A 12,500-nucleotide genomic window follows, 5' to 3' on the forward strand; every position below is an offset into this window, starting at 1 on the left:
ATTGCAAAGGTTGTAAATGAACAGGAATCCCTGTATCCTTTCCTCATCCATCTCCTTCTTACTAGCTACATCTTTGCTCAAACAGAATAACAGACTTGATAATGTGAATTTCAAAGATCTGATACTATGTTTCAGGAGGAAAGGCAGAGAAGAAAGATCTAGAGCATTCAGGATGAAAAAGACAGTGGGAGGGAGACCTAGACAGAGATACAGTTAAGAAAAGTGCAGTGGAGGAGAAAAAATGAGTAGAGAGGAGGGGACGTGAGGGAGGAGGTCAATAAATTTCCAAGGGGAGAGCGGAGGACTGATGAGGTGGAGAATATTTCATGGCTGTGGGATCCCAGCAGGCCTCGGCTGGGACAGGAAACTGTGTCAAGGACGACTGAGGAAGAGCCGTATGAGTCAGGAGCATCAGAAAACTCTCTCTGCCGCGAACAAGCAGGCTCGGTGTGGAGCATTAGAGGCTCAAATCAATCTCTGTTCACATCAAAGTCAATTCATTACTGATTTCTTTAACAACTTGTGCATTATTATAGGACAAAACAAGACTCCCTTTGCCAAGCTTCCTCTCAAATTCAAGGTCATCCCTCATACAAAGAAACATCATCTGGTACTAAAGAGGAGAAACAATCATGACTGAAACTTTGCAATTTTAATTGTTTTTACCATGTCCACCTTCACTTCATGCAATACTCAACCAGCCAATTAGAATATGTGTGGTGGTTTAGGGTTTAACTTTTTACCTTAATCTTCAAGATCTTAAATCGGACCCCTCTCGCACAGTGGGACATGCAACTTACACGATTGATGATCAGTCTAAAGGCACCTTGAATCTCTCAAAACACAAATAATTAAAAATGAAGTGATGAATTTCGTCATTGTTTTATTTACATTTGACTCCATCAACTCCCTATTAATAATGGTTTCATTTTATCCTGAATTGTGAAGAACTTTGTAAAATGTGTTTCAACATGAGCGCTATGAATGCATCATTGATCATCATCTGATGTTTAATAATAATAATGTTTGAGATTTTACTGACATTATGGTTTTCAGATACGTGATTAATTAGTAGTATGTCTCATTGACAGGTGCAATAAGTTGTGAGCGGGCACAAGTATCAATTTATGGCTAACTGTGGGTGTGGAAATTATGCTTGTGCGGCTAGTTTCACAATCATTGACATGTATAAAACAGAATCAGGTGTAAATGCGGCTTTAAAATGTGACGGAAAAAATGCGTATGCACAAGGGTTGATGAAGTTAAGGCAACAATAACTTGTTAGCATATATTTGTTTTAACGCCACCATTTTTTTTAGACGCATTAACACAAGGCTGTGTTATGTTTTAGTCGTGAATATACATAGAGTTAATAACAACTGCAGTGTGTTCAATTTTAAGGCAGAATCAAAGTGTTTCTAGCATGTGTGTTGACATTTGAGACAGAGGCCCAGATTGTTGAATAAACCACAAATGGATATTAAGGGGCTGAAGATGAGAACCTTTCATTAAACTGTGGAAATGTTTCAGTTGTCCAAGTTTAAAAAAAAAAAAAAGGTGAAAACAGTTAGCCTTCCAACAACGTCATAAAATGTTCCAACATCAACTGGTCCCTAAACCACAATCAGTCCAAAAATTACAACAGCTCCAATTAATGATGCAGGACCGACAGCAAGTTTGTTTCAATATTCATGCATATAAATATGATTAAATGTTATGCATTTTGTACTTGCAAACTGTAGATTGTAGCACAGTGTTGGGAAGCATGCTGATAGTTATTCATTTCAAAATCATGAAACATTTTTGCTATATTATATTGTCTCTTGAAGAAAAAAAAACAACAACCCAGAAATGACTGTGCTGTACCTGGCAGTCGATTCTTCTTCAAGTCTAATTGTTGGGTTTGTCAACACAAAATAAAAATCAGCGTCCCAATGTTTTTCTAGCCTAATTGGAAAAATAAATAAATATGACAAATTCATATCAATCATAACGCCAAAAATGTTGGATTATTACTTTAAAAAGAAAACCTTGGAGTTTTATGCAACCAGCCTGAAAAATCTCCAAAAATAAACTGTAATTGACACAGTTCCCATACAGAAGATTAAAAGGCAAAAAGAGACTTGCTGAAAATGAAACTCTACAAGAGACTGTGTGATGATGTGGTCATGATTTGATCGCCACTGCACTCAGATGAACTCAGCTGGCCTCTGCCATCACCCCTGTGTGGTTGACATCAGTAAAAATCATTCAGTCGCTGTGTTCTGCTAAAGATCTGGGTCACTAGTCACCGCTGGCACGCAGAGAGCGAGGCCTAATGCAAAACAAATGTTTTCATAAATTCGCCCAGTGTTGAATCAGCATCATTCATTTTACTCAGACTCCTTTTTCCTTTTTTTCCTCCCAGAGGAGGGACTTGGATGGCTCGGGCTCTGGCTGAGTCTCTTCAGACAGCTGCTTCACATTAGGCCCTGATGATGAGAATTTGATGTTGCCCACATCTTTAACCCGTGTGACAAACTGCTGGCCTTAGTCAGCTCACCATCAAACACCATGATGCCGGCTGTGTACTCTCCCTCAGCTGCAATGACTGATAAATCCAAATGCTGGCTGGGAGTATGGTACTAATCGAAAACACTGAGGAGAATTACACAAAGGACTTTTGTTAGAGTAATCGGAGAGTTTCCATGGCTTGAAGTGCATCAGCCCCAATACATGCCATTCTGCCTTTTCTGGGGGGAAATTCTCTGCAAAGATCGGAGTTTTTTTTTTTTTGTTTTTTTTTTATAAATCATCAACAATGCAAACATGGTAGAGATATTGAAAATAAGTCAAGAGAAAAAACATTTCACTTCAAAAAGCTCTTAAAATGTAGTGGTGGTTCTTACTGCTCTGCTGCCCTCTGTTGTGCAGTTTATTTTATGCATGGCCAAAGTATGGGGACATCTGAAAAACACACCCGGACACTGTTGTTTGGAACATGTCATTCCAAAACAAAACAAAAGAACAACCTCTCAAGTCATTCTGCTACGTCTCTCAAGAGACCTGACGAACTAGTCATCTCCCAACGACCATCTGAAAGACAAGATGAATAAAATGACACTGATCGTTTAAGGCCCTGTCACACATATCCATATGGCAGAAACGTATGCCGGCGCATACGAAAATTTGTCCGAGTCCAAATACGTCCAACTTTTAATCGGATCAGAAAAGTGAACATATACAGATACGCATGTCTAACCTATTGATAGCGCATCACTCACTTATACAAAATGTATCAGACGAATACCCAACGAATGCATAAGATATACAAAAATATGGCGTACACAAAATATCAACAACACGCTGGTTTACGTTGATATAAGGTAAGGTATAAGTAGTATTCGTTAAGAGCAGGCGGTGTTACGCTGGGGTGCTGATGTTTTGAGCATGTTCAAAATTACCGGACGTACCCAACGTGCGCTTCATAAGATATGCAGATGTTACGTACGTTAGACATACGTGAATACGGAATACGTAGGTGAATAATTTCCTACGTAAATACATTATGTGAATACTTACCTACGTAAATATAGTACGCACCTACGTGAATACCTACGTGACTACGTTAGAGGTACGTTAGATCTAGGCTACGTCGGCTGACGGTGAATCCTACAGCCAATTTATTGATAACGAGTGGATAACCTATTCCTACCCTATGTTAAGATTATGCCTGACGACGGAGTAATTTATTAAACGTGTTTCTACAGTACAGCTAGCGTTCAGCATTTTAGCCGTTCTCCAGCATCAGCATGACATGAAGCAGATGGCACTTTTCCAGCTCCGTTGGCCAGAAGCTCTGATACGTTTTAAATAAGTAAGTGATAAGCTATCAATGTTTGACATACGTATAATAATTTGTTATGTATACGTTATCTATGCGTCAGATACAACACCGCTGGGGAAAAGTTGGACGTATTGGACTCTGACACATTTTGAGCTAATTTTCATATACGCCGGCATATGTTTCTGCCATACGGAACTGTGTATGACTGGCGTGTTCGGTGTATCGTCTGCGTCCTTCAAACGATCACGACTTCATTTAGTTTAGGAAGTAGGATAACTTTCTCAACACATAAAGCAGTAAAAAGTACAATATATACCTCTGAGATGTAGTGGAGTAAAAAGAACAATATATACCTCTGAGATGTAGTGGAGTAAAAAGTACAATATATACCTCTGAGATGTAGTGGAGTAAAAAGTACAACATATACCTCTGAGATGTAGTGCAGTAAAAAGTACAATATTTACCTCTGAGATGTAGTGCAGTAAAAAGTACAATATATACCTCTGAGATGTAGTGGAGTAAAAAGTACAATATATACCTCTGAGATGTAGTGGAGTAAAAAGTACAATATATACCTCTGAGATGTAGTGGAGTAAAAAGTACAATATATACCTCTGAGATGTAGTGCAGTAAAAAGAACAATATATACCTCTGAGATGTAGTGCAGTAAAAAGTACAATATATACCTCTGAGATGTAGTGCAGTAAAAAGTACAATATTTACCTCTGAGATGTAGTGCAGTAAAAAGTACAATATTTACCTCTGAGATGTAGTGGAGTAAAAAGTACAATATATACCTCTGAGATGTAGTGGAGTAAAAAGTACAATATATACCTCTGAGATGTAGTGGAGTAAAAAGTACAATATATACCTCTGAGATGTAGTGGAGTAAAAAGTACAACATATACCTCTGAGATGTAGTGGAGTAAAAAGAACAATATATACCTCTGAGATGTAGTGGAGTAAAAAGTACAATATATACCTCTGAGATGTAGTGGAGTATAAAGTACAATATATACCTCTGAGATGTAGTGCAGTAAAAAGTACAATATTTACCTCTGAGATGTAGTGGAGTAAAAAGAACAATATATACCTCTGAGATGTGGTGGAGTAAAAAGTACAATATATACCTCTGAGACTTAGTGGAGTAAAAAGTACAATATATACCTCTGAGATGTAGTGCAGTAAAAAGTACAATATTTACCTCTGAGATGTAGTGGAGTAAAAAGTACAATATATACCTCTGAGATGTAGTGGAGTAAAAAGTACAATATATACCTCTGAGATGTAGTGGAGTAAAAAGTACAATATATACCTCTGAGATGTAGTGCAGTAAAAAGTACAATATTTACCTCTGAGATGTAGTGGAGTAAAAAGTACAATATATACCTCTGAGATGTAGTGGAGTAAAAAGTACAATATATACCTCTCAGATGTAGTGGAGTAAAAAGTACAATATGTACCTCTGAGATGTAGTGGAGTAAAAAGTACAATATATACCTCTGAGATGTAGTGGAGTAAAAAGTACAATATATACCTCTGAGATGTAGTGGAGTAAAAAGTACAATATATACCTCTGAGATGTAGTGGAGTAAAAAGTACAATATATACCTCTGAGATGTAGTGGAGTAAAAAGTACAATATATACCTCTGAGATGTAGTGGAGTAAAAAGTACAACATATACCTCTGAGATGTAGTGGAGTAAAAAGTACAACATATACCTCTGAGATGTAGTGGAGTAAAAAGTACAATATATACCTCTGAGATGTAGTGGAGTAAAAAGTACAATATATACCTCTCAGATGTAGTGGAGTACAAAGTACAACATATACCTCTGAGATGTAGTGCAGTAAAAAGTACAATATATACCTCTGAGATGTAGTGGAGTAAAAAGTACAATATATACCTCTGAGATGTAGTGGAGTAAAAAGAACAATATATACCTCTGAGATGTAGTGGAGTAAAAAGAACAATATTTACCTCTGAGATGTAGTGGAGTAAAAAGTACAATATATACCTCTCAGATGTAGTGGAGTAAAAAGTACAATATATACCTCTGAGACGTAGTGGAGTAAAAAGTACAATATATACCTCTGAGATGTAGTGCAGTAAAAAGAACAATATTTACCTCTGAGATGTAGTGGAGTAAAAAGTACAATATATACCTCTCAGATGTAGTGGAGTAAAAAGTACAATATGTACCTCTGAGATGTAGTGGAGTAAAAAGTACAATATATACCTCTGAGATGTAGTGGAGTAAAAAGTACAATATATACCTCTGAGATGTAGTGGAGTAAAAAGTACAATATATACCTCTCAGATGTAGTGGAGTACAAAGTACAACATATACCTCTGAGATGTAGTGGAGTAAAAAGTACAATATATACCTCTGAGATGTAGTGGAGTAAAAAGTACAATATATACCTCTGAGACGTAGTGGAGTAAAAAGTACAATATATACCTCTGAGATGTAGTGGAGTAAAAAGAACAATATTTACATCTGAGACGTAGTGGAGTAAAAAGTACAATATATACCTCTGAGATGTAGTGGAGTAAAAAGTACAATATATACCTCTGAGACTTAGTGGAGTAAAAAGTACAATATATACCTCTGAGATGTAGTGCAGTAAAAAGTAACAATATTTACCTCTGAGATGTAGTGGAGTAAAAAGTACAATATATACCTTCTGAGATGTAGTGGAGTTAAAAAGTACAATATGTTAACCTCTGAGATGTAGTGAAGTAAAAAGTACAATATATACCTCTGAGATGTAAGTGTGGAGTAAAAGTACAACATATTTACCTCTCAGATGTTAGTGGAGTAAAAAGTACAATATATACCTTCTGAGACTGTTAGTGGAGTAAAAAGAACAATATTTACCTCTGAGATGTAGTGGAGTAAAAAGTACAACATATACATCTGAGATGTAGTGGAGTAAAAAGTACAATATATACCTCTGAGATGTAGTGCAGTAAAAAGTACAATATATACCTCTGAGATGTAGTGGAGTAAAAAGTACAACATATACCTCTGAGATGTAGTGGAGTAAAAAAGTACAATATATACCTCTGAGATGTAGTGGAGTAAAAAGTACAACATATACCTCTGAGATGTAGTGGAGTAAAAAGTACAATATATACCTCTGAGATGTAGTGGAGTAAAAAGTACAATATATACCTCTGAGATGTAGTGGAGTAAAAAGTACAATATATACCTCTGAGATGTAGTGCAGTAAAAAGTACAATATTTACCTCTGAGATGTAGTGGAGTAAAAAGAACAATATATACCTCTGAGATGTGGTGGAGTAAAAAGTACAATATATACCTCTGAGACTTAGTGGAGTAAAAAGTACAATATATACCTCTGAGATGTAGTGCAGTAAAAAGTACAATATATACCTCTGAGATGTAGTGGAGTAAAAAGACAATATACCTCTGAGATGTAGTGGAGTAAAAAGTACAATATATACCTCTGAGATGTAGTGGAGTAAAAAGTACAATATACCTCTGAGATGTAGTGGAGTAAAAAGAACAATATTTACCTCTGAGATGTAGTGGAGTAAAAAGTACAATATATACCTCTGATGTAGTGGAGTAAAAAGTACAATATTACCTCTGAGATGTAGTGGAGTAAAAGTACAATATACCTCTGAGATGTAGTGGAGTAAAAGTACAATATATACCTCTGAGATGTAGTGGAGTAAAAAGTACAATATATACCTCTGAGATGTAGTGGAGTAAAAGTACAATATACCTCTGAGATGTAGTGGAGTAAACGCCCTGCTCGGACACACCAGACACACATTATAGTTATTCATGTTCCAACAAGTAATAGAAAAACACACAATCACTTTAATTCAAGACCGCTGAACACAAAAAGTATGATTTACTAAAGGTTTTTTTGCAGTGTAAGATTGCAGCTGAGAGTGTTACATAGGAACTTACAGTATATATAAATTAAATATGATGTGGCCTGTGTCAGATGAGAGCTCCTCACCTGTTCCAGGATCTTCTGCAGGTGGCTGTAAGCTTCCTGAGAGGGTGAGTTTTCAGCTCCATGATAAGTCGGTCTATCTTATTGATGACAAGAACAGGCCTGATGTTCTCCAGCCACGCTTGGCGCAGCACAACCTGGGTCTACACACAATACACACATGCAAAAAGAAACATCTTGTGTCACATTTCGACTGCAGAGGTTTGACTGAGGTTTTGCATGGCTCGTCAACAAATTCCTATATTTAATAGTAATAGTAATTGTATTAGTAGTAGTCACTTTGTTTCTGTGCAGAACATATCATTTAAATATTTATGTAAAAACACTATGACGTAACATTCTTTAAATATAAATGTCTAAATATTTTAAAGGTTACTTGGAATGTTTCAGCTCTTCTTTAAATCTTTGAAAGAGCCAAAATGTTAAAAAGCCTAGTGTGATATTTTTTTAAATCCGCATATCTGCTTTCTTTACGAAAACTAAGAATATTAAAACCACTCTGTCCATTACATATGGAGCTACAGCCAGCAGCCAGTTAGCTTAAAGACTGAAAACCGGGGGAACTGCTAGCCTAGCTTTGTCTATATGTATACCCACAAGCAACTTGTCATTTTAACACACTAACACTTTTTTGTGCAAATAAAAGAATTGAGATATAACAAGTTAATTAGTGAACTTTAGAGAGGCTGGTAGGGGGATTTTTTTATTATTATGTATGGACAGAGACAGGCTAGCCATTTGCTGGTTTCCAGTCTTCATGCTAAGCTAAGCTAACTGGCTACTGGCTCCATCTTTATATTTCTGTACATCGGCCTACAGTATATGAGAGTATTATCGTTCTTCTCTTCTAACTCTCCGCAAGAAAGCAAAGTTACAGGACCTGCAAAATAAAGCATTACATTGTTGGTGAAATGTTGTTTAACAAATAACCACCAGAAAGCACTCTTCACCCACTTTGTTGGAATACTGAGTGCAAACACAATTTATTGGCACCAATGATGAATATTCAGGCAATCTATGAAAGCTTGGTGAGGCAGTATATTTCTGCCGTCAAAGGGAAACAATTCCATAATAACATTACAACATATTGGAATTCAAGTGGTACCCCAGGGTAGGTGGTTTTCATCCTGCAGGTCTGCATTTTCTGTCCTACCAGAGGAGCGCAGACATATGCACGCGTTTCATACAGTAACATGTACGAGTCAAATCCAATCCAATTTATTTATAAAGCCCAATATCACAAATGACACATTTGTCTCAGTGGACTTTACATACTGTACATACGACAAAAAACAATGGTTTGCATCCTAACAGGTAAGGAACAGGAAACTAACAGACATTCCACATTAGGTCATGTGTTGACACTTGCCAGCCTCATTCACTAACCTTAGACCGTAAGATGCGAAAACTCTGAAAAGCTAGTAGGTGGACCTTTGAGTTTAGATTATGTTGTCCTGCATAATAAATTACACAAACAACTTTATGTGCTCAAAACATTATTTAAGTCCCAATACATTTGGTCCCATGAAAGAGGAGGGCCTCCACTGTTAATCTGAAGTTCATGGTAACATGCCTCAAATAAGCCTCACAGTCATCGTTTCATTTTCACATCAAATCCAATGTACTTGAATACAGACAAAAAGAAATTATGCAACAACGTACAAATAAAGACAGTGATATTTACCTGTGGACACACTCCCTCCACAGCATCAACAAACTACAATGGCCCCATCACACAGCCTGACAGCAGTGCAAACTTCTGAGGAGAAGTCGATGTGACCAGGAGAGTCGATCAGGTTTAGTAAGTACTCCTGATCTCCTGAGGAGACAAAAGTCACACAAACTCTATTAGAGTCTTCTCCCATCAGCTTTTATTACATTAACGTCAAACTCCAGTTCAATGTTCAGATGAGACAACTAACAATTATTTGCATAAATGATATATGATGATGTCGTCGTGGAGGAGTGGAAGAAGATTCCAGAAGCAACCTGTGCAGCTCTGGTGATTTCCATGCCCAGGAGGGTTAAAGCAGTGCTAGATAACAATGGTGGTCACACAAAATATTGACACTTTGGGCACAATTTAGACATGTTCATAGGGGGGGGACGCATCTGGGGGGGCCAGCGGGGGAGACATTAAACAGCGGGTGGACTGAGGAAGTAGCGAGAGGAGACAGAGAGAGAAAGACAGACGAGTAGACACAGAGAGACAGAGAGAGACAACAGAGAGAGAGAGCGAGAGAGAGAGGTACACAGGATGAGAACAGAGAGAGACAGAGAGAGAGACCAAAAAGAGAGACAAAGAGACACATGGGACAACACAGAGGAGAGAGAGACTACCAAGACACAGACCCACAGAGAGAGAGAGACAGGACCACAGGAGACAGAGAGAGACAGACAACACCGAGAGAGGAAGAGAGAGAGAGAGAGAGATAGAGAGAGGGAGACACACACCACAGAGAGAGAGAGAGGGGAGAGGGGAGAGAGGAGAGAGAGAAGAGACCAAACCACACAGAGAGAGAGAGAGCGACGAGAGAGAGAGGATAGAGAGAGAAGAGAGAGAGACAGACACAGGTAGGAGAGAGAGAGACCACAGAGAGAGAGACACACAAGTAGAGAGACACACAGAGAGAGAAGAGGACGACAGAGAGAGAGAGACACAGGAGAGGAGAGCAGAGAGAACACAGAAGACAGACACGAGAGAGACAGAGAGAGAGACGACAGAGATACAAGACAGACAACAGAGAAGATCAGAAGCCATATACAGAACGACAGAGAGAGAGAGAAGACACACAGAAGAGAAGCGACACAGAGACAGAGAGAGAAGAGAGAGAGAAGAGGAGCCACAGAGAGAGAGACAGAGAGAGAGAGAGATCAGAGACAGAGCACACGACCGGAGAGCGTGAGAAGGAGTGGAGAGAGAGAGAAGCAGGAAGAGAAGCGACAGCAGAGAGGTAGAGAAGAGGACACGAGAGAGAGACCACGGAGACAACAGAGAGCAGCCAGACAGAGTAGAAGACAGACATGAAGACAGAGAGGAGAACAGAGATCCAGAAGAGCACAGAGAGACGAAGAGAGAAGACAAGAGAAGACACAGAGCGGACAGAGCGAGAGAAGAGAAGGCAGGACAGGAGAGAGAAGGGAAGAGAGGACAGATGGACAGAGACCGAGACGAGAAGAGATGAGGAGAAGATAGAGACAGAGGAGAGGACAAGAGAGAGACAGACAGAGGAAGAGAAAGAGGGAGACACGAGGAAGAAGAGAAGAGACGAGAGATACAGACAGTGGAAGAACGAGAGACAGAGAGGAGACAGCGAGACAGACTAGCAAGAGACCAGAGAGGAGAGAACAGAGTAGAGAATGAGAGAGAGAGAACGATGAGACAGGAGAGATGAGAGACAGAGACACAGAGAGAGACAAGAGAGTAGAGAGACGTAACAAGACAAAGAGACTAGAGAAAGACGTAGAGAGACATGAGGAGAGAGGAGAGAACGAGAGAGAGAGAGACAGACAGAACAGAGAGAGCGAGAGACAGATCGAGGAGGGAGAGGAGCACAGAGAGAACAAAGACGAGAGGACCAGAGAGAAGAGAGGAGAGAGAGAGACAGAGAGAAGATAGAGAGAGAGACACAGAGCAGAGGAGAAAGAGAGAGCAGCAGCAAAGAGAACAGAGAGACAGAGGGAGAGAGAGAGATATACGAGAGAGCGCAGACAGAAGACCAGAGAGAGAGAGAGAGACTGACAGAGAGAGAGACACAGAGGAATAGAAGAGACACAGAGAGAGAGAGAGAGAGAGAAGCGAGAGAGAGAGACACAGAAGAAGAGGACACGGAGAAGAGGAGCAAGAGAGAGATGCGAGACACCAGAGATGAGCGAACAGGGAGAGGACAGAGAAAGGGAGAGCGACAGAGACACAGAGAGAGAAGAGAAGAGAGAGAGAGAGACAAGAGTCGACAGAGGACGACCGAGACGAGAGACAGGAGAGGACAGAAGGAGAAGAGAGAGAAGAGAGAGTACGAGAGCAGAACAAAGAGAGAGAGACAGAGCGAGAGAAGAGAATTGACCCCCCCCCCCCCCGTGACAGAGCAGAAGCAGAGGTAGAAGACAACAGACAGAGAGAGGACAGACAAGGAAAGACAGAAAACAGGAGAGAGATAGACAGATCAGGAGAAGACCACAGACAGATAAGACAGAGACACAGAAGGAAGAGAGAGACGAGAGAACGAGAGATAGAGAGACATTCGTAGCGGTGAGAAGAAGAAGACAGAGAGACACAGAGGACAGAGAAGAGAGGAGAGAGAGACAGCAGACACAGAGAGACACGACATGAGAGACACAGAGAGAGAGAGACAAGAGGATAGGGGGGAGAGAGAGTAGACGAGATGCGATAGGGGGAGAGAGAGAGGAGAGAGAGGAGAGAGGGGGGAGAGAGAGTGAGAGAGAGACGAGAGAGAACAGAGATAGAGACGACAGAGAAGAGAGACCAGAGACGAGAGAGAGAGACGAGAGAGACACAGATAGGACCCATACAAGAGAACAAGATAGGGGGGTAGAGGAGAGAGAGTATGAGGGAGAGGGATGGTGACGAGGAGGTGGGCGGAGAGAAGAGAGAGGAGGGAGGAGAGAGGAGAGAGATAGAGGGAGAGAGAGAGAGGAGAGAAAGAGAGAAGAGATGAGA

General features: G+C 39.8%; 1 protein-coding gene across 1 annotated transcript in view; it reads right to left on the reverse strand.

The window, feature by feature from the left end:
* Positions 1 to 12,500, reverse strand: part of LOC115028798 (elongation factor-like GTPase 1) — a 27,807-nt gene that overhangs the window by 9,157 nt on the left and 6,150 nt on the right. Inside the window, 5 exon segments of the mRNA XM_029462639.1 lie at positions 2,500 to 2,624; positions 7,826 to 7,861; positions 7,864 to 7,965; positions 9,507 to 9,536; positions 9,538 to 9,641. Of these exon segments, the coding sequence (XP_029318499.1) occupies positions 2,500 to 2,624; positions 7,826 to 7,861; positions 7,864 to 7,965; positions 9,507 to 9,536; positions 9,538 to 9,641 (397 nt within the window).

The sequence above is a fragment of the Cottoperca gobio genome, chromosome 3 (assembly GCF_900634415.1).
Source record: "Cottoperca gobio chromosome 3, fCotGob3.1, whole genome shotgun sequence".
NCBI lineage: Eukaryota > Metazoa > Chordata > Actinopteri > Perciformes > Bovichtidae > Cottoperca > Cottoperca gobio.